This window comes from Saccoglossus kowalevskii, chromosome 22, assembly GCF_978046115.1.
Source record: "Saccoglossus kowalevskii chromosome 22, keSacKowa6.1, whole genome shotgun sequence".
In the NCBI taxonomy this organism is placed as follows: Eukaryota; Metazoa; Hemichordata; class Enteropneusta; family Harrimaniidae; genus Saccoglossus; species Saccoglossus kowalevskii.
Genome location: NC_140662.1, coordinates 16,867,299 through 16,894,088, shown reverse-complemented (window position 1 = coordinate 16,894,088; position 26,790 = coordinate 16,867,299). Strand labels below are relative to the sequence as shown.

Sequence of the window (26,790 nt, the reverse complement as noted above, 5' to 3'; positions counted from 1 at the left end):
GCTGCTTTTACCTTGGGAGCATTGATAGCGTCTATTGGTCGACGAACCTGAACAAAGTATTAACCGCACCGAGCTAGCAGAAGCTACCGGATTAGTTGTAATTGTTGTGCTGCTAACCCCTCACGCCGGTGTGGCTACTTGGTTAAATGCCATACTTCACAGACTAATTAATTGAAGTGACATGATTGAATCTCATATATATATATATATCACATATATATATATATATATATATATATATATATATATATATATATATATATATATATATATATATATATATATATATATATATATATATATATATATGAATATTCATTACGCATTAGCAAAATTTAGATGATTATCGCTCAGTAATAGGGTTGTTGATTCACATTTCATAGTGAGAGTGAATAGCAGTAACAATATCCAAATGGTAAATATAACAAAATAAAACTGAGCTTACTGTAATACAAATAAACAAGTACGAACAGTCTGACACATTACATGTGATAATGCAGTTTCCGTTTATATATAGAGAAAGATGCATACATATATAACATAAGCATCGTGTTTTACATCACTGTACATGTCGTTAAATCGTTTACACTCACAATTTAGTAAAATCAGGTTAAGATATGAATGACAACTATTATGTAAATGGCGTTAACACACTTGAAAATATTAGTCATCGTTAGTATGATAATTCTGATAGCATATGTAAATTATATTATATTATATTATATTATTGTATAGTCAACCCATTTCCATATGATAACTGTACATCTAGAGTAAATGTCATATAAAATGGATTGTTTCCTAGGAATAGGACACCACGAACGTTTTAGTAGTGTACAATCCTGCTTCATTTATCGCAGTTATAGCTACATAGTGTTCCAATGCATGATTAACATCAGTCATGCGCAGATGTGTATCTGTTGTTTCTGTCCATTTCAGTACGTCCATCCCACCCTTTACTGTGCCGATTGTGACTTCGTAAACTAAAGACGAATTGCTACTGAATACATCTGTCCAGTCCAATGTCATTTCCCATTCACGAGGCCAGACACTTTGGATATCTGCATCTGAAGAAAAAACAACTTATAGCTTGTTTACGTAATTAGGAATATCATAAATGTATTGATAAGTGGAATTTTGTTTCTATAAAGTGTAATGCACTATAATATGACATAACACTGTAATAGGCGTATCATATCTCTGTTTTCGGGTACGCTTTTAAGGTATATATGCTTGAAAAAAATGGATTTTTTTGTATTAAAAGTATGTTCTGATGCCAGATGGAAGAATACGTGAGTACTACGTTAATAACGTGGCTGACATCCTGTGTCAAACATTGCAACAAGAGAACATGTAGTGTAATATAGTGTGACAGTTTTACCTGATACAAATTAGTACTCTAGGGTAGTTTTTTGAACTTGGGAATAAACTGCACAGATTTGTCTAATCGCTCATCCACTGTCAATGTTATTGACACAATAAAGTGGAAATAACTCTCAGATAAGCAGACAGATGTAATGCGTTACTCGAAATAAATAAATTATGGTTATTCTGGCATTTCTATTTACATCAGAATCATAATTCTCTATATTTATATAGAGCCTTAAAACATATTAACAACGAATCTTTGCTCTTTTCACGAAAAGATGAGCGTTTTTTATTATGTTCTTATTGTAATAGAACTGTTAACATATAACAAATGCAAATAATTTTAAGGCGAATAACCACAAATCTGCTTTCATAATTTAAAAGTATGCATATCAGTTTTATCCAATCAGTTGGGCAACTTGACTCAGGTAATTAGTATTAATGTTTGAAGATCAAACATATCATCAATGCACTATAAGAAGCAAAAACGTACTTAATTTATAATATAGAATCATAAATAACAAACTGAGACCTACTTCTTATAATTGGTGCTTCTGTTTCCACAGTTATGTTGGAGACTAACACATCACTTTCAAAACCAGCATAATTGACAGCTTTCAGATAAACTTGGTACGTTTTATAAGATGTTAACATTACACCTTTCATTACTGTGAATAGATGGCCGTTATCACCAACTTTGAACCAACTTGCGTCAACGTCATAGCCCCCAATCTTGTACTGTTAATTAAATGGGTAGAATGTGATTAGTTATTTAATATAGGGTACAGTGCAGAACGGAAACATAGTAAATAATATTTACCAGTACACCCCCAGTCAGAAAACCGATATAGATATAGTCAGTATTTTATAATTTCACAAACGTTCCACAGGGAAAAAGAAAAGTTCATGAACACAAAACCACGACCAAACTACATACACGGTACATTGCAAAACATGGTCTTATCAGTAAAAACAATATTTACGAATCCTGTGGTATACAATCTGAAGTGCAGTCAAAACACGTTTCAAAAGTTACAAAATATGACACAGAATATTAAATGATAAAACCCATATCTCGTTCTTTTTGACCAAGGCCAACCCACTTTGAAACAGACTTTCCACGTTCCAACATATAGTTGAAACACACTAAAATGTATGCTTATGAGTTGTTATAGAAAATAGGAATCTGGGAAACTGCCATTGTCTGTCATAGTTTAAAATCGTAATATAATTCTTCAACATATTGGATCTGGAGTTAATATATAATGTAATATGTTTAATCTAGACTTTTTCGTGTTGTTTATTTGCTCTTTTGATGGCTGTGGGTTATTTATCGTATACGCCAATGTACTCGAACTGTAAACGCACTGCTCTAGTCTGCTTTTTGAGGCCTGCTACAAGATTGAGCAAAGAGTAAAACATGTATTGTAATCAATGAATATATATTATTTCTTACCTCATAGTATTCAATTCCGGTGATATCATCGAATCCTTCCCATGCAATATTAATAGCATCAGTCTGTGCTTGATGGTAGCCTCGTGTGGGATACTGAGTGACGGAACTCGTTGTCAAAAACAGGATAGCGTGATCTGTAATTGGTGGTTGTGTAACTATGGTAACACCATCTGACGTAATCTGGCCTTGAAATCCAGCATTATTCTGACATCGCACTGTACTAAACACCGTTTGTCCATGTGTAACAGACAATTCAGATTCTGATGAGATAAGCGTGTCTGTTCTTTCGAATGCCTGTATTTCAGAAGATCCTGGACTTAACCCTGAAATAAAATACAGATATATCAATCTGACGTGCGCAAATGCGGGTATAAAACATTGCACTGGCCATATCTGATGACTGTTTTCAAATCAGTAACAACAAATGATTGTCTGTGTTACGGGTATGTGACGTAAAAATAAATTCGCATTATTAAAAACCATGACAAGTACAGCACTTAACATGTAAATCACCTGCGTATAGAGTGATGCGCGCGTTTATGATCGGGGCCAAGGCATTCTGCAGTCAACGTAAGCAAGATAACATAACTATTACCAGATACTTGTGCATGCTCTATCGGAATAACAATGTTGAACTACCCACAATGCCATATTGTATTCGTAATCGATTATACGCGTATAACCAACTTCTCGTCCAATATGGCGCTGTGAGTCGTTATTGTTACAGATGTATAGAGATGCATATATGATTAATCCTAAACAATTCGTACACAATTCCTATATAAGTGTTTACTGCCACAGGTTGACGAAAACACACACATTTACAGGTGATTTCCAAGACGAATTTAGTAACTTACCTATTGCCCACTCACAGTAGTTAACACCACTTTCAGCATCTGTTACTTGCCAGTTAAGTTTAATAGTATTAGTACTCTGAAATCCTACATTATCACTGTTACCGTTCTATTTCGAGATAAAAAATAAAACCAACATTAATTCTTGCTATTGACTGAAGCTCTGATTATGTTGTTGTAAATCTGTTTATTGCAAATAGCTCTATTAAGACATATGATCAGTTTAGTTGAAATACATACCAGTATGCAACATAACTGGGGAGGAGTCAAGTCTACAAGAATTGGGTCGGAATAAATGACTGTCCGAAGACCAGCAGCATTCAACATGACCACCGTTACAAAGATAGAAGATCCAGAATTCAAAATAAGATCATCGTTATCACCGTGTGTATTACGTCCCACTGATGTAAATCCCTGTAACTGTGTTCCGCCTGTAAGGAAGAACACGGTGTAATAAAAAATACTCGGCAAAAATCGCCATACTGAAACATTACACTTCTTTCGCAAATTGATTGGTTTTCATTGTCAATAAAATACATGTCTGTATGAGGTCATACAATTGGACACATAGTTGTTACCTTGAACAGTGCCAATAGCCCACGTAGAATCAATTATTGGGCTTTCCACATCGACAGCATGCCATATTGCGTGGACAGAGTTCCACTCATGTTGTACAAGTGTCTCCACATGTACTGGACTCGACAACTGATTCATTAGATTTGAATTTGTTGGAGGATTCTGTGGTCCCAGCCCAATGTATCGTACTTGCACATTGTCAATGGCGATGCCTGGAAAAGAGTTGTACGTGCGAGAAAAATAAATTACATACAAATCACGCAGAAATGAGCAATACATGCTCCTTCGGACATATCCGATTTTTCAAACATAATAAAAATAATATGATAAAACAATATCAAAATTTATTTTGCTACTTGACAAACTTAATATATCATTGTTTGAAATAGTGGGGTCTGTAATTAGTATTCCATATTTAAATCACAACTATACCCACCATCATTCAATCCCACTGATCCAATCGTAATTGTAGAACTTGTTTCCTTCGCAATAAAATAGAATATATGGCGTTTCCATGTCAAGTTATCAATGTCTTGGTGATTGTCATGTCTGCCTGGTCGTTGATGGAGAGGAAAAACGTGATGACTTTCAGGAAGTTGAATGAATCCTTCTTGTGATAGTAATGGAGTCGATGACGGGTATATATGACTTGCGTAGAATATTACTTGGTACTTGCTTCCGATAACCGATTGAAAACTCTGGTATACTTTGCCGTATAGTTGTAAGAATGTGTCACCATGTTGTGCATACTGGTTGTGTGACTTGATCTCACTGTTTCCATCGATTAGCCATGCAGTATTATTCTCGAATGAAGGGTTGTGCAGAACGTTCTCACCAAACAACAACCGTTCCACAACAGTGGGTTGTGTGCTGTCTATAACAACTCCATTGGAGAATGCCGCTTCAGAGTGTAGCCCTGCACCATCAACTGCTATCACCTTGGAAAAATATTTCTGTCCTACAACAAAATTATTTATTTATGAACTTGTAAATCTATATATTGAGTATATACACTGGATATTATATATTGTCCCATTGCTTTATAATTACAATAAATTCAATACATATTAGTAAAGATCTTTATCTGAGAAAATACAAGCAACAATACCTAACTATAATCCAAACAATCAATGTCAAAAGGCAATATTTACAAATTCGAGAACACACAGGGGACACACACTGTCAAATAGGTGAGAGAGATACATGGACCTCAAGGCACAAACCAACAGGTGATGTCAGGTGTTTCGAAAAGACTGAGCACATCTTGCTCCACATGTGGCACCCTCCATATATCTCTCTGAGTCACAATCGTGAATTTGTAGGTAATCCTCGTGCAGGACAATTGACATCCAGCGCTTCTATTACCATATGTTTCATAGAAACATGATACTTCAGTCTTTCTCTTATAAACCCTTGACTTAATAGTTTAAAACAGAGAAGACCATGTCGTTGTTAAAAAAAAATCAGAATACATACTGCATGCTCTGCCATAACGGATAAGCTGATATATGTTAACGCCATAAGCGAGGGAAACAGGTATATTGCTGTTAAGGTTTGGAAAATTGATGATAGTGAGATTTAAATCATCTCTTTTGTCATAAATTCTGGTAGAAAGATGACCATTGTTGTCAAATTCGAGGTAAATGTGAGGCAGAGGAAGCTGATTCTGTAGTTTCTTCAATGTCTAGTTCTGTGGGCTATATCAATGATAGCGAATCACAACAGATGGAAAGGACATCATCAATATATCTAAATGTAAAATTAAAAGATTTAGCTTCTGAAGAAAGTCGGTCTCATACGAGAATAAAAACAAGTCGGCCAGCAAGGGAGCACAGTTGGCTCCCATTAGAATACCGATAATTTGTTGAAATGTATGTCCTTCAAACCTAACAAATATATAATCTATCAACAATTCAAGCATGAGGACAATGTCTTCTTCACTGTAAAAAGTGGTGGCATTAGTTTCATTCTTGGCGAAATAAGTGGAAGTGTAGTTTAGAACAATATATTTATATCGCATTCTTATAAAAAAAGAAGATTAGACGGTTGCTTGACGGCAATTACTTTCATCAGGAAAAAATGACAGTCCTGAAAATTCAAACGCAATATATAGTTGATCAATATGTTATCAATATGCAATACAATTTAATAATATTAAATTATGTTAAATTGGTACCAACCATTGGATAAAACAGCTGATTTTGACGCTGATAATTGTAATCCAACATTCTCACACGCTACAATATCATCAGCGCCGGGAGAGCTACCAACACACCAAAGGTAATGGTTGATATAGGATTGTAAATCTGAGAAGCCATACCATGAGGCAGAGATCGTGTCAGTGATATTTTGGTATTCAGCATCGTGTAAACCAAGGCCGTCATAAACTACGCCTGTTGTTGGAACAGTGTTGTCAACCTGTATGTGGAACAAGGCAAACTTATAAGAGAACATGAGAGAATTGGCATTTGCACATATGATGCACAACCATTGACGATACTATGAGAATATTCCAATTATTCACGAAGGTAGTAGTACGGTGATCGTATAGACTGACGCGTAGGGATAGCGATGGGTCCAGTACTGAAGTATTCTCAAAAAAAATCTTGTCCCTATTGCAGCAAGAAGCGATAAACGTTTTGCGGTATTCGAATGTGCATGAGTCACGGGATAATATTTTCATTGTGTTTTAGGTCTAATGAGTGATGACATGGCTATTTGCGGAAAAGCTAAATCTTTATGTTGCTAGGTGTATTGTTTTATACTTTATCTGAATAAGTTAATGGCTCGTAAACTTCAATGAACTTCGCAATTGTTAAACAGAAAACTTGCTTTTAATTATGTAGTCACGAACTTTATTTCCAACGGAAAAAATATTACTTAAGAGTACTCACAATAAACCCATCCGATGACGATGTTATATAGAGCCCTGCATTGTTAATTGCTCGCACATTAGAGTAATACTCCACTCCTTTCAATAACGATAAACCAGTGAGCTGCACTTTGAAAACTGAATTTGAGACTGTGTTTGAACTAAAGGGCGAGATATCTTCACCTATAAAGAAATAGTTGATATCAGTCGTTACACTCTTCAAATGCACGATATATATATATATATATATATATATATATTGAAACGGGATGTTGTTATTCAATGTACAACTCACACTTACCTCCAATGTGTGTACTCAGGGACACACTGAAATATGCGATACCTCGTGAATCTATAAATACATTATTCCATGATATACCAATAGAACTTGTAGATGTTGTAAAATCTGTATCCAATGTATTACTTAGATCCACGATGTCTTTCACCTTAACAATTAAATATAGAACAGCTATTTGAATATATACCTAAGTTTTTTGGTAATTTGTTGTATGAAACATGGTAATATTAGATGAATTTTGTGTGTTTTCACAATTTATGAATCGTAAATTATGTCTGTCATGGCATGATCTTGTTGCCATCGAGAATTACAGACACACTAATACACTCATGGAAGGCATTAATTGTGTAACGAAATAGACTGATTAAAATATTTATAGTATACCTTTCTGGTAGTTGATAGGACAGGCGACGTTGAGTCTGATTGCACCCCATCAGATCGAAAAATGGCATATGTATCATCATCGTACCATGCCTTGACGTAGAATACATATACAACGTTTGGTCTAAGAGAAACTACATTATAAGGAGACGAATAAACAATTACAAGTCAGTTAGCATCCTAGAAAATATTGAGAGAAAAATTATCATGATAAATGGTTTTACAATATAAGACTTACACTTGTTTCTTTCCAACATTAGAACTGCATTCGTTTCAAGACCGACGTCGTGCCACAAACGATCAATTGCAACATCTAGTACACCGTTCCCGGTTAGTTCACCCTTACTTCCAGCAGACCATTCATATCTTATTACCGAATGTAAACCTATAATAAAAACAACAACAAGCAATCAATACCTACCGAACGAACAAAGTCCTGTCAATGCCCAATAAATCATTCATTCCATCTCACATTGTGATTTCTCATGATTAATATAACATTATGACCATTGCATGTTGTCAAGACATCCGGGCGCATACGTAACTCAGCGACTAAGGTACTAGTAAATGCTTTCTGATATCCCTACCTCCGGACGAAGTCTTCCACTTTGCCGCCAATGAACATTTCGACGGAGTATAATCTTTATCTTCAAAGCTTTCATCGTCTAATTTCCGATAATCTATGACGTCAATAATCTCAACTTGTGAGTACGTTGTATCACCTAGGCAACAATTTAACAGTTATTAGTATAACAATCATTAATGAAAATCTGTAAGAACGGCAGAGACCACTATAAAACTGAAACGTTACCTGTGACATTAAAGCAATTATCTCCCGTCTCAGGGCAGAGCAGATTCTGTGGTGCGCATGTGCAATGACCTTGACATGACTGCACCGAGCAACGACGCAATAAAGACAATATTCCACCGTTGTAGTTGGACGACACCACCTCAAATGTATCATGGGCTTCATAACTACGTAGTCCAACCTGTAATGCGTATATGTATATATCTATAATGTATTACATGAATAAGTTGTTATGTAATTACAAAAATAAGTCATATCAAAGCACAGTAAACATTTTCAAAATAAAAGTTATTAAAATACATACGCCATTCACTGCCCATATTGACACATAAATATGTTCTCCCGGAGATATGTCTCTTTTAACTTCTATCGTAACTGTTTGTATAACGCCCTCATCGTAGTGTGGTATGCCATCATTGTAATCAACTCGCACAGGATAATTCTGTGAAACACAATTCACAATAATGATATGTTCTTCACAATTCTGAAAAGCACATTCATATGGCAGGCATGGAGATTGGTCACTAGATCATTAAAGATAGTTGTAATGGCATGTAGAATGTTGAGACCATCAGAAGTAGTGGTGATTATATGTAGAATGGTCAGCATTGAACTATTAGCGGCTTAATTGATTATAAGTACAAATGAGTAGCCGGCAAGAGGCCATCAAAGGTGGGGTGATTATATTTAGAAATGTCAGTACTCGAACGAGATCATAAATTGAAATCAGCCTAACATGAAATACAAACGTTTACATGAGACTATAGTTCCGGTACCATGTTTCATTTACTATAGAAATATGACCTGCACATAACATAAATTCGAGCCATTTAGTGATTTTGTTTAATTAATACAATCTCACCAAGGTTAAGTCATTCCCACTGAAGTATGTGCCGACAGTGATAAAATAGTGACTAATGCCAGAGTGAATATCGGCAAAACCCAGCCATGCTATGTTGATTTGTGATGGGTTGCTACCTTGAGCTAAACTATAAGTCATCCATCCATCTCTATGTCTTGCCAGGTCTGCCGCATGTTCCGTATCTACAGCAAACATACCAACTGTGGGTGGCGTTGAATCGACCTATGTATCATTAAAAAAGAAAAACAATTAGAATTAGAAACTAGTTTAATGGTCGAAAAGTTGGCAGGAGAGAGACACAAGTGGCACTTCGAGTGAAATAAAGCAATGGGTACATAATTCTTGAAACTGAAAAATGTACAAACAATGTCGTAAACATTGAAATAATATTGCAGTTTTTTTTTGTTAAGGGAGAGCAACCATGAAACACATAATCCGACCATTAAGCTACAGTTTAAGTTTCTTTATATTATGTTTCAATATATAATCCTAAACTTACCAGTAAACCTTGGCTGAAACTCGATGTGCACAGCTTAGCTCTGTTACATGATATAACTTTAGCATAATATATATAACCATCATTTAGAGATAAATCTGTGAATGTATATTCTCGATCACCACCATTGACCTGACAAATGACAATTAATTGCAGTTAATTGCAGTACCACTGAAAGAACACTGATACATGTACAACATGTTACATTAAACACATTTGAATATGGATAACTCTATAAGGTACACATTTCTTAAAAAATATAACTTGTCTGTTATCAGCAGTAACTGACCTTTACTGGATCAATATTTAACTCGGACTGTTGATGTGTAAAAATTGAAACACTCTGTTTTTCAATATGGCTCTCTTGGTCACTGACATTCCATGTTACTTTCAAGAAGGATCGCCATGTCTAAGAGAGAAAAAGAGAAATCAATATTTTAGCCAATGCTGCAATGAGTTGGTAGTAAAGATCGAGTAGAATTTAGAAAGATGTCTATACCTGAGTGTTGTCCATGAACGATCCCTGACTAGTGTTGAAGGCGGCAGATGTTAATGAGTTTGGAGGGGTTTCATCAACTGCAAAACCATTGGAAGATTTTTCGACAAAAAGTCCTAATTGAAGAGTAAAAACGATGTAAGCAATTGCAACACAATGTATTGTAACATTAATTGAATGTCAAGTTTTTTTGCCAGAATTATGTGACACACCTGCTTTGTTGTACGCCCTCACCGTGACATATATTACAGTGTTTAGGGGCAAATCCTGTGACAATTGGGAAATAAATACTTTCTCCATTAAATGCAGCTTTGTTGTTGGTACAATGTCACCTCCTCCAATGATGGTCCCTGCTTTCCATTCGTAATGTGATAACTGTGACTGCGGGTCATGGAATCCGTACCAGTGTGCAGCTATTGTTGATCTGACGGAATCAGATATGTTATTGTTAGGAATGTATATTTGGAGCGATTTGCATAATATCCCATGTGATAGACTACATGACATTAATCGTATACAGCATTCAATATAAAGTAGTATAAAGTTTCATATCGCTCAAGATGTATATTTGAAGATTTCATGAATAAATTATAACAATACCTTGATGATTGAAAGGCAATGTCACCATCACTAATCCCATCAAGCACTGCGCCTCTGACAGGGGGAGAATTATCTACTAGAACACCATCTGACGTCACTGTTGTGCATAGTTTAGCAGCATTACAAGCTGTAACCGTCGTATAATACGTGAAACCAGGATTTAAATTCAGGTTACTTGCTGTCATTTCTGTAAATAAGCATAATACAGAAGTTTACAGTAGCGAATACACAACACACATACATAGTAATGGTGATATCTATTGTATTGTGACTTTTAATTCACAGATGCTTGAATACAAGATTGGAAAAGACCAAAAATATCAAAGGCATGCCAGCCTCACTGGTTTCCAAAAAGAAGCCACGACCTCCCCATACTATAATTCAAGGCCTACAGAAATATAGCAACAGAATGTTTCCTTTCTTATGTGCCGACAGGGCGCATTGCTTTCAATGGGGTATCAACCCCATTTCCGCATTCCAAGGGGAAATTAGAATTATTAAAGGAGAGAAGGTGACAAGCGTGTGTGTAGACAAGCCACTAAGTAGATGGGAATATTGGCTCCTGTGCACTGTTACAGGCTTGGTTGTACACTCGTGTACGTGAGTGTCAATAATTGTTTCTTTAAATACAGCGAATTTCTTTTTATCGTAACAAACTTCGATCCCGATGACTGAAATTTCCAAACATATGTATAGAAGAATGCGAATCTTTTCCAACGTCTACGCAATCTTAAACTTTGTTCAGAATTCGTGAATATTTATAATTAGTTTGAAGTCTTGACTTAATATTTCGATTGAGAATTTCCAGAGGTTCTGATTCTAATCTTGTTTTGCCGTTTATTACGACAGGGTCACAGCTTTAGTCATGTACGCTAACTAGCAAAAACGCTTTGTGTGCGGCTGGAACTAAACTGTCTTGGATAGAGGGGCGTATAATTATGAACTACCAGCTAGGAATACGAAAGTATGGTTGAACATGAGAATTTCCACCTCATCACGAAAAAGGAACAGAACAGCAATCTCCCAGTCAGATAGGCACTATGAGCAAAAGCGTGACAGTAGCGCTCAGTTTGTCAAACGTGATCGGTTCATCAGAGTCTGTTTGCCCAGATTCAACAGGCCTTCAGGTAGATTATTTTAAATCACAATATCAATGTTATCAAGTATGTACTACTGTAACATTTATGCTTGATTGTGCGTTTTTATTTCAGTGTTTGATTTTCAGTTACTGTTATCTAGGAACCTGAGAACGCCTTTTTGTTGATATTTCTTTTCTCTAACTGGAAGAAGCTTATGTCGCACATGCATGTTTTTATGTTGAACAAGACGTTTTTTGTTTGCAGTGTAGCTGTTTCAGCGCGGTACGTAGTGTGGATTTCCATTTCCAAGCCATCGAATGTTTTTCTGTTTTGTTTTTATATTGTGTGAGTGCAAAATATTGCTTTATGAGTAATTTTATTTTTTTCCGAGGTCCCATCATGTCTGTATATTTATATGCAAAGTGTTTTCCACATCACCCAAAAATCAGTCACATACAAAAAAGCCGGTATTCATACGCAACTGTTACTACCGTCAGTGGCAATGGTGATGCTTGGAATGGGAAAGGGGAACCATCAAGAATCTGAACATTTTTATTTTATTTCCATTTTCATTTGAATTATCATTTTCTTTGTTTAAACTTAGGTCAGACTTATTCTCATCGCTCAAATGGTCGTCTTTTTGTTTATCACAGTTGACATGGGATTTAGAACCTGTATGTTTTTTTTCCAGTCCTCTTAGGATCAATATATATTATCTGTTGCATCATCGGTCTCATGATTGTTTATCTCAGTATCTGATGGTACTATGTTAATTCTTTGTCGTGCAACGTGTCAGGTGAATATGTAACAAGATTCATCTGTGGCATTTTGATCACTATTACATTCGTTATTTACATATTATTTGTGTCATGTGCAAAACAAGTAAGTTTGTCAGACGAATATTAAATATTATATGTCTGACTTTGAGTGATAGGTAATAAACAATTATTATTCAGATCTGTGTCAGAAGTGTACATCAAGCTTGCGCTGACAAGACTTTAAAAGACATGTTTTGATGATGGCATTTTGCCCCAGAGTGGGATCACTCATAACATGCTCATTAGCTATAGCATCAGTAATCGAATTGTCAAGTGAAGAGGGACAGTTTGATAAAATGGATATCTTCAAAATGGGGATTTTCAATATAAATACCATGTTGACCAATTTAAACTCAATTAATAGGTTCATTCTCGATGCTGCCACAATATTACTAGCCCAACTAAATCCACAACTACACATACCAAATTTCCATAAATATATTCACATCAGACTGCATAATTTATAGCAATGACAGAAAACACTCACAATAATAAGGGCCAGACAAGAGCAATCCACCTAACCCAGACGACAACACACAGAGCGTTGAACTTAGACTGTCGACAGTTCTTAGGCCTAATGTAATTGTGTTTCCTAGACATTCGAACGCCGAAGGCGTCTGATGGAAAATGCGAACCATTCCACTCAAGGGTCTTAAGTCCCGTGAGATTGTCCCCGTCTGCATGTTTCTAGTTGATATGCATAATTCATAGTTGATGCTGACGTCATGAAATAAATTATATTTACATAATGTATGTAAATTTATTCTAAATGATTTCTAAATGACCCCTGAGTTGTTCACGTTATGAATACAGTCTCTCCCACCAAAATAGCAAAGAAAACTTCAAATCGTTTAGAACCAAGGAAACAACGTGCACTGTTTGTGACAGACAAATAGGAAATATAGAAAACCGGAAGAAAACTGTACTACGACATGCGAAGAAATCTAATTTGTTGTGGCAAGGACGATCGATCTACATCTTGCCAGTTAGTATGCGTGCAGAAAATGTGGACTGAGAGCTTCGCCTCTGCATAAAAACGTGGATGAGTTCAGGAAGAAATTTCAACAAACTAAGCGAGAGTTATTGAAAAGTCGCAGGCATTTTCCTGTAAGAGAATGACAACTGGAAGTGGGGAATCCCTGGTTTTGAAACGGGTTCTTTTTGACAAGACTAATGTCAACACGGCACGCAGACGAACACACCTCCTCCCTCTGTGTAGTTTGTGAAAGTGTCTCGCTGATATTCTTTGCAAGAAATATAATGACAGTCAAAACGTTCCAGCACTTTTATAATGCATTCGTCAAGATCTTTTTTAGTCATGATATCAAAAACTGCTGTGGAATGTGTCGCAATTGCGTATAATACAGTCAAAACAAATTTCGCGTAAGTCGTGGGTGATCCTAGTAGCGGGAGAAACGTGTTTGCAATTTATTCACGCCTATTACGTTTATACACAATATTTATTAATAATAACAGAATATTAGGTACGACTGACTGTCGACAGTCTACGTTCAACCGACCAGTATTGTATTCATTTGTATGATCACTTACCAGTTACTACACCCACATACTGCTCTCCCCGTGTATCGTCACAACCTTTGCATGTACCAATTGTCCATGTATATGTAGCAATACCAGAATGTGGGTCACTGAAACCAGTCCACCTTGCCGTAAGGCTACTTAAATCCGTCTGTAATTATATGAAAGTGTCATTTAACATATATTTCTGGAATGTGAACTATTTTATTTTATTACCTACAGCCAATACACAATGTTGATGAAATTGTGAAATTCTTTGTGCATCATTTTTCTTGTATATTAGACGTGATATTTAATATACCTGGAAATCTAAGTCGATTGTATCAGCAGAAACATTTCCATCATAAACATAACCAGCAATTGGAGGTGACGCATCAACAATAGTGGCCCATGATGTTGCCATGGTTGACATTCCAGCTCCATTGTATGCCTAGAAAATAGTATCCGTACAATTATTCAAATCACGAATCCACTCTAAAAGTGTTTTCCAGTGATGCATATTTAATTTATATTTATTAAATATTTAGCAGTTTGTTTTTCATGTTGCTCGGGTCCGAGTACGTTTACTCATTAAAAGATTTGATTATTCATGCACACAGTTAAACGATGCACGACCAACACCTCAAAATTGTTGACTTTGAGCAGCTGACAAGGGTATATATATTGTTAACACCTTGAGTGGGAGCCGATCACGGGTTCTGACATGCAATTTATCTGATACCGGTCGAACAAGTTAACCATTCCTCTAAACACCAAGTTATATTTATTAAGATGTATATGTGGGTGGTGTTTATGTGTCCTCTAACTTCAGTGCATCACTCAAAGTACAATCCATTTCATCTCACCTTAACTAAGACATAATAAGCATGGCCTTCTTTTAGGTCAAGGTCAATGTTTTCATCTGATGTTCCTTCCTCGGAGTTAGTAACAGTAAATGGCATAATATCTGCTAAACCTGGCTGCGATCCAACTGCCCATTCATATATCGAAATACCTGTATATAGAAAATTGTAGTAACAAAAAATATACGTTATGCCAGGTGTTATCGAACTGAGCACACTATTTTTATGATCTTCTTACATACACTTACCACTTTCTAAATCAATAAACAGTCCTTGCCAACTCGCACTGACGGATGAAGTTGAAATATGAAAAGAACCACCAATGTTGATTTTCACATCTGTCTTCAATGGTGGCTTTGTATCTATGGTGACTCCAGGTGATACAGATATAGTGGTTAGGCCCACAAAATCGGTTGCTTAAAATAACATAAACATATTTATTTTAATTTGTGATTGTTTAGAGAAATTAACGCGGCATAATAATCACAGTAAATTCATGTTTCTAAAAGCTCATGTAAGATAAATTTGATTGTTACCTTTCACAGTAGCATAATATGTATATCCATTCTGTAAATTTAAACCATGAGCCACAGCTCTGTTTGTAATTCCAACATCTATGAAGTCTTGTACATCTACTCCATAAGGTGAGGACCCTGAAACAGCAAAAAAAAACAAGTAATTGACAGAATCAATCATTTATTTTAACTGTGGAACAACCCATCCACCTGTTATCAAAATGTATAGTCAAATATATGTACACATTCAAAAATACACATTCAAAAAAAATGACTGACAAACAAATAGGTGGCGCATAAATGGTGGAAATACGTTTTCTTCTATTTATTAAATACTGATATATGTAGGATTATAATGGATAAAATCGCATAATATGCTTTAAGCTGAAAATGAAGGTGCGCCGATATGTGTGTTTTGCCTCTCAAAACAGAGGGTGATGGCAGCTGCAACAGTCATCAATACGTACGAAAATCATCATTAAGTGAAAGTGGGTAGAGGAGCAGACTGTAGAATTGGTATCAAAGTATGTCGAAAACATGACATAATAAATCCACTGTATGCTGTATGCTAACTGTAATTGCTACAGATAGCTGCCCAAGTAAGGAGTTAGAACCATCAACAACAGCAGATAGAACTGTTTAACGACTGAGCTATTGGTTTTCCGAAATTTCTGAAAATAATGGATATTAGAAATGCCATGCCTTTGTCAAATGTTATGTATTGAACTCATGAGCAAATAACAAAGCATACTCAACATTTTTTGTTAAATTAGCGTACGTACAGCGCTGTACACTGGCAATGCAACTGATTGTTGAATCTCTCAATTGTATTGTTTCCTGTTTGGTTCAAGTCGTTAATCGCATTGTGTTGTGCGTTCACAGCAGAAGTAGATTGCACTTTCTCTAACTTCCAGTTCAGCAGGATATATCATTGGAATATAATCAATAAACTGAGGATTTTTGATAGAGGGAACTTTATCGATATATTGTGGATATGTGTTTGATGTGAAATGTTTTAAATCCATGACTGGCTATGGATGGTGAGACAAAATCCCAAAATTCTACTTGATGTCACACTTCAAGTTAAGCTTGATTACACGTTCATGGGAATTATTCACTTCTTGGAAAAATTACTCCACAGTAAGTCCTTTCTTTGTTTATATTTGAATGACCCAGCAGAAAATCTAGGGTTGTATGCTGTTTTAAGGTATTCAATAAAAGCTTTTACAAAATATGATTTTTGGGACAAAAGGTTATTTGTTTTCATAGATAACTCACCAATAGCATATTCGTATTTTCGAATTCCTGAATGATGAGTGGTACGGCCTTCCTCTTCTACGTCAACAAATGACTGCCAGTTAACAACAAGTTCAGATATAGCCGACTACACAGTCAAGTATTGAAGTAGAAAAAAACATGTATATAATTATTAATGTTGAAACGTAGTTATGTGATTGTATTTATTGTAGTTGATGATAATGTGTAGCATCAATCGTGTTGAGCTGATATATGACATCGAAGGGCAAACAAGACTAAACTACTCACTTGATAATGTTGTTCTCTCCATCCAATCCATACATTGCCTTGTAAAGGTGGGCTTTGGTCGACGGTGATGCCATCGGAACACACTGACATCTCCGGTAGTAACACTTCTACATATTCATATACCTTTTTCGTGGTGTTTGAATACATACATACATAATATCTTTGGCCATGTACCAATGGTAAATCGTGTATGTTGATGAAGTGTTCCTTTTAAGATAAATTCACATATTCTCAGTGATGAAATCGTAATTGTATATGAATGTAGTAGAGGTTATTGCTATTGCAATTGCATAGCACATTTCTGAAGTAACATATTCTTTGAATCCCATCAATCTATATATTTTTAAAAAGCTTATTTTTCAAATAATATGAAATTAATATTCCAACAATTTTTTTTTTTTTAAATTTTTTTAAGAAACTTAAATGAGGCCACAGAAATGATGTTTGCGGAATTCAGAGATACTATAGAAAGTTTGAATTTAATTTCCCAGTTCGTCTACTGTTGCGTGACTTAGATTTTTACCTCATAATGCTTTTTAAAAACATCTTCAAGGTTGTTTTGAAATATGGTACCCTGTTTCAGAGTTCACATAGGGGAGAGTTGTGTCGTATTTTCTAAAGTCAAAGTGGTAGACAAACTATCTTTGCCAGATTTCATTAGCAGCTATCAGAGAATACCTATGCCAAAAATTACCATCGTGGAGCAGCTGGGAGTCGAGATCAACTCTCTAGACTAACCCCAAATATCGATGTTTACTTAAGTGTGAAAAATCAAAACAAATATAAAACACAATGTATCTCAGATTTATTCAAAATGTATTACCCTCCTAAATCATCTCTACAATTGTTTTTTTTAGTTAAATGCATGCTTCGTATATTCGTATAAGAGATTATGGAAAAAAAAGTAAATTTGATATTTTCAAAGAAAAAAACCTCGACTACATCCTTAACTGGAATTAAAGCTGTATGTCCAGCTTTAGCCAAAATTATCGTTTATTTGAGCGATTAACAGATTTGAGATTAACTGTAATAAATAAATCTTCCCTAGATATAAAGGTATATATCATTGCACTCACATTTGTACTTCCACAGGCCATCACTTCTGGGGAGCTACAGTCATACTCCTCATAGGTAATATGTCCATCGTTGGATTTCAAATACGCCCACCGTTGGACGCTGTCGTCAGATATAACCTTCCAGTCATACTTATTATATCGTAGAGTAGGCCACACTGCAGAGAGTGTATGTGTCGCTCTAGTATATTCAGCATCAGGCTGGTTCCAGTGGGCATTTATTTCAAGAAATATATCCCTATAATAATGATGGTGTGATATGGTGGGAATTGAACTAAAGTGGCTTTGAGAAAACTATAATTACACAGTTTGTCGGACACAATGAATTTTTAGTATTTCAGTACAAAAATAGGTGCACTCACCCATTATCATTGCTCTTTTGATCCCAACTACCAGAGGCATCTATCACTATGTTCGGTACAATCAGTACAGGATTGTATGCATCACAGTCGTATATGTCTTTATATACAGTGGTGTAGAGACCAGCTTTAGTGTAACCACGGAGACCAATTTGTAAACACTCAGTGAATTGTAACTTGTGTTTAAGTGATGCTCGATAAGAAATCTTTAAAGAAGAAAAGTTAATCGTTTCTGACCGGCAATCACTTTATATTCACTAAATGTTGGCCACAATAATGAGAGATAAAATATCAATGAATAACTGTTTCGAAACGATACAAGAATATATCTATGAAAGAAATATAGTTCATGATCATTAGATTATTATAATAACATTATTTATGATGAAAACAGTTTTTGGTGTATCTTAGAATAAACAGTGTAAAGAATGGTAGAATAAGCTTAAGGAAGGAAAATCTACACTACAAAACGAGGAATATCTATTCCTTACACTTACACCTTCTTGTTCAACAAATATCCATTTGCCTTTATAATTAATATTCATGTTCCTCAATACATACGTACTGTATTAGTGTTGTATTGTAACATGAATTGTATAAAAGTTCCTAAAAGGTACAGCAACATATGTCAGAAAAACGAAGAAAAACATTTGTTTTGGGAGGAGGCGTGTTTATACATGCCAGTGACAGCAAAACGGAACTTGGGGGGGCATTTTATTATGATTGACACTCCTAAGCTGGAAGAATATCAGATAAAACTTATTATAACCACATGAAGAAACAAGTAAAATATTATTTTGAAAGATTTACATGCGATTCACATCCACGTGACCAAGAGCACAACCTGGTAAAGTTGAAACAAGATCAGAGTACACCATTACGTCAATTATTTAAAGATGAAGTACATAAGAACGTATTTTTTTAAAAACAGAAGTTAAGTAATTTATAAAATTATATACAACTATATGTCATTTATATTACTTAAAAGTATAGCATTAAGTCAACATTGCGTCTTTTATGTAAATTATTAGGACGAGTTTACCTCATTCCCTGTATATAAGGGCTCGTCAACCAACTGCCAGACATACAAGGTATCAGCATGGTGACTAGTGGTTTTGATAGATATTGTCCACTCATAATAGTCAATGTAGTCAATAACGTCAGGAACTGCCATTGGTAGGCTGTGTCCAAAACTGTGCCACGAAAACTCCACTTCATCTGTCTCACTTCAATAAAAGATTATGCAAAAATCAAGGTGTATGAGTGTTTCTACAACGTTTTACTTAACAACAATTATTTACCATCATAAATGTTTTGCCATTTTTATACATACGTACTTATTATACACGACATACGAGATGCCTTCAGATGATGGTGGATATGGCAGAATGATGACACCATCACTAGTAACAGATTGAAAACATCCGACAGTGTGGCAGAATTTCACGATAGAACGATACATGTTACCAGGGTGAAGTTGCATAGCCGTGTGAGCAGTGTAAGCCATACCAAAGTTTTCAAAGTCTTTCACAAAGTCCCATACATCAGATCTACAGATCAACAATAAAAATGTTAATACTTTATTGATCATATTTCAAACATCCAAATTCCGAACTCTGGCCTTACAGCACAGTGATTGTGGCGTGATAGGTAGCACATGATCTTGCAATGGCGAGGCGATTGTCGTAGTCGTGAGTTCGAATCATATCAGTTATAACATTTAGTACTATGTGTGCAACAATGCAATCGAAGCTTGTTTATGGACACTTACCCATTTATTTGTTCAAATCTCTGTACTCCCCAGTAAACGTGTGTTATAAAATCACTCATATTACCTGATATGCTCCAATGTGAGGAAAATGAAGACATTGACACCTGGAAATCAATATCTTCTTGGCAAACATGACCATCGTTACTGGCGTTTCCAGTATTCATGTGTACTGTTGATAAGCCTGAACCTGTAAAACAAAATGTAACAAAAGGGAATCTTTTGAAAATTCTCAATAATCTTCATACTAAAATAAGCATTACGACTGAGTGGAATATAATTAAAGGGATTTAAAAACATCATTTCCATCGTTAACAAAGGTTTAAAGATCTCTTGCAAAGTTAAAATACTCAATACCTGTTCCAGTACAACCCAAACCATCATAAACCGTTGTTGACATCAACATATCTTTCTCTGAAAGTATCCACACTCCATCGGAACTCACTGAAACATTGCCAACATCATTGGACGCTCTGATAGTTGAGAAGTATTTCTATATAGTTATGACGTCCAATGACAAAAATAAAACATAAATATTATTCAAGTTCAAGTAAAAATAGTAATCAGCATATCTTGAAAAAAGGCGTTTGGTAGGTTTTGTAATATTACCCTGAATTTGGCTAAGTTCAGTCCATCAAATTCGAAATAACTTTGGTCGTTGTCCACATCTTGAAAACCCACAACGTCGTCTCCACCAGGTATCGTGCCTAAAGCAGCTTCATAATTTACATCCAGATATGGATGGACAAACCCGGACCATCTGATATTTAGTGATGCTGTAGAAGTCTGGAAATCTATGTCATTAGGTTCCTGGCAAAAGATAAACGTAACTTATCTGAGTGAATTATTTCAATATGACAAGTAATCCACATGTAGAACAAACAACATGTTATTATCACCATCATACCACACATATTACTTTCGCAGATCGGAGGTTATTGATATAAACATAATATATCCATTGTATACATCAAAGTGACGTCACCTACCCCATATAACTCGGTATATTCACTTAGTGGAAGGATATCAAATACAATGCCTTTCGATGGTGGTTCAATCACATGCCTGTAAGCTGCTGACTTTGCAATACTGAATAACCCAGCAGTGTTTGTTACACGGATGAATACATAGTAGGAATGCTCCCCATGTAGATGCCAATTAAGTTTATCAACCAATATAGCAACACATGAAGGTGGTCTTTCAAATACACATAGATCATTGTCATGATGGTTGTCTAATATTGTGAAATCTAATATATTGGTATCATGGGTAGTTGTACCTGTAAAACCAGAATACATTAGATGTAGATTAAATATGGTTATACCAATAACTGCTGATTTACGGATAGAATGTTATTGTAAAGAATTGATTCCATGAATCAGAATACAAAAGTAATCCGAGATTGACTACAATATACAAATGAACTGAGTTATAATAAGCTTTAATTTGTTTATTTACCAACGCCAAACTCAAACCATGTCAGAGGCTCATTATCTTCAGAATCAAAAAAATCATCTTGATTCCACCGTGCTACAAGGTAATCTACTTCATTATATGTTTCCAAGATAACATCGATGTTGCCAGTGAAGACTGGGGGTGTCACCTCAACAAAAACTGGTCCAATAATCTGTGAACAATATAGTCATATATTTTGCATATTATGTTGGTTCTACAAAAAAAATCACTGAACCCAAAATAACACACTTCATAAGAATCATTTGACTGACCTTTGTTTGTGTCAACTCTGCTCGGTTGATGGCTTTCAAAACCACATAAAATTCTAAACCTTCAGCTAAATTAGGATGGTAAGTGAAGAAATGCTTGTGTGAATTGGTGGAGGTAAAGGGTAGTATGTCAGGACTCAGTTCAGAATATGTGGAACTTAAACCAACTTCATAGTCATATATCCCACTTTCGGGATCATCTCCTTGCCAACTCAACGAGAACTAAGATATTAAAAATAATATAATTAGATATAGCAGTATGTACCATACTATCTAATGCATGTAATCATGTGATTTAAAATTCATTCTGTCATTTGACGTAAAAGTGATGTTGTGTATATGTGTTTTAATTATAATACATTTTTATCAACTATATAACGACTTATATGAGGGAAACATCATTTGTATAGCGTATACTAAAGTAGTAGAACATACATGGTTTTCTTCATGGTAATATATAACAGTTGATAAAGGTCCAGCATCTATGCATTCAGTGTCGGTACTTATGATATCTTCAGTTGGGTTTAAAGGCAGTAGTTCAATATCACTGTCAAGTCTTGCTATATTTCTGTTAATAGATCAAAGAACACGGTGCAATTAAACTAGAATGTGCCGTTTAATTCCTCGATTATTGGAACACTGTGTTGTAGATGACAAGTAACCGAGAAAGATCATGTACCTGCACTCGTCAGAAACATTCACCACTAAGTGGCGATATCTTAACGTATTCGCCATCCACACGTCACCATCATCATTTTTGACCATACCGGGTTTTATAGTAACATTGTCAATAACAATTTCACTGATTGTTGGGGGCGTAGTATCAATCGTGACACCATCAGAGCAAACCTGTTTTGATGGTTGTAATGCTGCATTGTATGCAGCTACAGTACAGTAATATGTTCCCGTACCTGGGGCTGTCCATGTTGCGTACGTCGAAGTAGTATTCATTGTCTACACAAAAACAAAATAAGGTTTAAAACAATTCAGTATAACAATTATATTCATAGTAATTTGTGCAGTACATATGTGCTTTATAATGCACCATATACACGAGACACCATTTATAAATCTCCTAATGTCAACATGTACATATCGAACGTATGTTTTCTCTCAAATGCAGTTGATGACATTTATTTCAAATAATCTGGCTAGCTGTGCATCGCAGAAATTAACGTTGATAGGTTCAATAATACTAAACATAATCCTTAATCGTAGGAAGACGGTGAGGGTGGTTTGAGGAAGATGTTTGTTTATGAAAATGAGATGTTCTACGAATTAATGTTATGAGTTGTTAATTCCCATTCATATGTGTTTTGCGTTCAAAAGCATAAAAAATAACAAACATATATTTCACATGTATTGAACAGAAATGAGCTTCATGCGTAAATCTTAAACGCACATATATGTTTAACGTACCAGCTCTGCTGTTGGAATTTCAAATGTGCTATTCTGTATTTCTGAACAGCTGTCGCCAAAGAAGTAAACATAGAAGAGTATACCACTTTCTCTGTCAAAAAATCCATCCCAAGATGCGAAGATTTCAGTGTCCTGTTGATAGTCCAAGTCTCTATTTCCTGGCCTACTATCGTGTACAGTGCCCTCATGTGGCGGACTTGTGTCAACCGTAATCTGGTGAAAGGAAATGCATATACATACTAATATTATGAGCTTATTACGAGAATAATTTGAGGTATTTTCGTAATGACCTTTTTATTAACATCTTTTCTCTGCAATTGATACACCATGGGAATGCCGGAATCCAAATGTTTAGATCAGAATCAGCGAACTCTTTTGGGTTGAATCCGGTAAAACTCTAGTGTTTGTTATTATTATTATTATTATTGGAGGAAGCTTACGAACGTAATTTTTCCATATTTGGAGTTTGCATTTCCTAATATTTAGGATGAAAATACCCCGTAAAATACCGCAAATTTACGGCACGCTGTAACTTATGGTCTTACGGTGACAGATGTGTCATAATAATTAACTCAATATATTACATATATTACATATGTTACTAAAATCGTGGAATACCCTTATTGTTCACCCATTATAGAAAATATATGAAAAATACAACCCAGTTATGTTTCCACAGCCATCATTTGGGTGCCATTGTTATATATTACATGATGGATGCATGATATACACACAACTAGACACATATAACCTGCCAGAATGACACGACACTTTACCTGGAAGATCTTTACATCCACAAGCATGGCGTTGTTTGTTACTGTAATGGTGAATATATAATCATGGTCATGGTTTCCAGTTAAAGTATTATTGGCATTAAGTTCAATTGCATAATCTCTGTAGTAACATTCGTTGTCTTTTTGTATACATCCGCAGTTCGGGGGGTCACATATAGTGTTGCCAACCTGAAAAAATAAGCCAAAATTGTTCAAATGCCCACGACGCTGTGATACGGAATGAGTGAATTCAAACACGAAATAAGTATGTACGCAGAACTTGCAACAGTGAACGGAATTAATGGATTGATTGACGTAATTTGTCACCAGACACTACACTTACTATTGGTCTTCTGACAGCAACTTGACCTTCACCATGTACCACATTACCGTCTGCCATGTCTGCTAGTTTCCAGTGTATGTTATGTAACCCGCTGTGATCGTCATATGTTTGGAAAACAACCCTGTTTAGGATGGTTGTCGGAGAGTAGTCAATAGATTAGTACACATACAATTAAATATATGGTAATAAGTAAACAGTAGCACCAACAACAGATACCTTGTCGTTGTGGTACAAATAATCAAGCAGTAGAAACTTGACTATATAATAATAATACCTATGTTATGACCTTTGACCTGACATGAATAGCCTACAATGTCGCAAAGAGAAATGGTTGTACACCAACCTCATATCATACAGGTCAACAGAATTGTGCACTGCTAGCTGTGGTAGTCCATGTCTCATTAACGATATATCATGGATTTCTGGTGGCGATGAGTCCACGTGAATTAGAACATCATCTTGGTTTGTATTGCCCATCACGTCTGTAGCTCTCACCCATAAATGAATGGAATCGCCATCGTTGCGTGGTATGTCGAATTGCTGTTGTTCTGTCTGTAGAAGATATGTCAAATTAATAATTAAAATTAAATTGCTAAATTCATATAGACCTAACAAAGAATTGACTGATAACAACTCAACCAATATGCATTATACATCATAACTCACCAATATATCATCAACGTCCAACCAGCTTCCAGTAGGAGAAGTGATAGTGCGACCTCCTTGGTGATCTATGCCATAATTTACTTCGAATCGCACAATCGCATTGATGTTTGGTATCGCCTCACGTGACCTGGTTGCTGGTGGCTGACCTGTGACTTCTTCATATTGTGATGTCAGTGAAGATGAATTGTCAATGGCATTAAGAAATTTATGTTCACGGTGAAACAAATTGTAGAAATGTCCTGGCCATTTTAGCCATACCTGTGAGGGTAACAATAAACGCACGTCAGTAAGTATGACACATTTTTTGCATTTAATATAAGATAGAAATTTTATTTTATACACATATATCACACATGCAAACATAATTAGTATTGTGGTAGCATTTCCTTGATATGAAGTACTTGACTGTCCCTCACCTGTGGACCAGCGTAACTGGAATCTTGAAGATCAGTTTGCCAAATGTAGCTAGTATTCTCCGCTGCAGTGTCAACCCAGAGAGGATTCTGGTCTGTTATATTAACTCCATTGACGTCGTCAAATATCAGAAACCGCCTGGCTCTATTATGGTTTCCCGCTGCGTCGAAAACAGTCAACAGGACACAATATACTCCTGGAATGTTGAGTTATAAAACATTGACAACATTAAAATGTGTCAATCGAATCTATCATATCTATCTATGGAGTACTTGTAACTACATCAGCTGGATCAATTAATGACATAGCTCTGAAGCTTGCAGATCTACTACACATGGGTCACTTAATGAGTTAGTTAACTGTGTAGCCGGTAGGTCTACATTACCTGGGTCACTTATTGAGATACTGAACTGTGTAGCTGGTGGATCTACTTGTCCACTCAATACAGGTCGTATTGACCTATATCCCAATACATCACCATATGCTTGCATCTTATATACTTCATAATCATATTTTAGTATACCAGAAAGGTCGTCATGCCAACCATTATACAGCACAGTTATATCAGCCTATTACGATAATAGAAATATTGAGTAGCCAATAAAAGATTTACGTGCGATAAAGCCTCAGTTTACACATTTTTTTTATTTGACTTAAAGTATCATTTCCTGTCTGTGTGATTATTGTGTAAAGTTCGTGTTAATCGTATTCAAGACAATTTTGAAGGGATCTCCACATAGGACAGAGTGACATGAAGTGAATACATAAATCTGTTTTTTCTGATTTTCATACCAAACGCCAAGTATTCTAGTTCAGCCTAGCTTCAACATTTTCAAGATTTGATGAAAG

General features: G+C 35.5%; 1 protein-coding gene across 1 annotated transcript; it reads right to left on the bottom strand.

Moving 5' to 3' along the window:
• Nucleotides 1–754: 754 nt before the first annotated feature.
• LOC144350864 (uncharacterized) lies at nucleotides 755–26,447 on the bottom strand. Its single transcript, XM_085495626.1, has 47 exons — nucleotides 26,327–26,447; nucleotides 25,944–26,137; nucleotides 25,528–25,785; nucleotides 25,205–25,413; nucleotides 24,862–24,982; nucleotides 24,522–24,707; nucleotides 23,746–23,958; nucleotides 23,006–23,280; nucleotides 22,762–22,894; nucleotides 22,330–22,548; nucleotides 22,061–22,229; nucleotides 21,592–21,881; nucleotides 21,212–21,412; nucleotides 20,960–21,095; nucleotides 20,606–20,792; nucleotides 20,172–20,384; nucleotides 19,877–20,060; nucleotides 18,838–19,040; nucleotides 18,479–18,713; nucleotides 17,403–17,609; nucleotides 17,136–17,241; nucleotides 15,879–15,995; nucleotides 15,591–15,758; nucleotides 15,346–15,494; nucleotides 14,802–14,930; nucleotides 14,513–14,651; nucleotides 11,065–11,251; nucleotides 10,677–10,888; nucleotides 10,468–10,580; nucleotides 10,258–10,377; nucleotides 9,972–10,100; nucleotides 9,473–9,694; nucleotides 8,915–9,052; nucleotides 8,614–8,791; nucleotides 8,390–8,524; nucleotides 8,041–8,187; nucleotides 7,806–7,936; nucleotides 7,425–7,569; nucleotides 7,146–7,306; nucleotides 6,432–6,669; nucleotides 4,688–5,209; nucleotides 4,254–4,463; nucleotides 3,916–4,106; nucleotides 3,679–3,784; nucleotides 2,822–3,144; nucleotides 1,902–2,103; nucleotides 755–1,064 (listed from the first exon to the last, which is right to left on the bottom strand). The coding sequence occupies exons 1-47, from the start codon at nucleotides 26,430–26,432 to the stop codon at nucleotides 799–801; spliced, it is 8,823 nt and encodes a 2,940-aa protein (XP_085351752.1). The 5' UTR covers nucleotides 26,433–26,447; the 3' UTR covers nucleotides 755–798.
• Nucleotides 26,448–26,790: the final 343 nt, after the last annotated feature.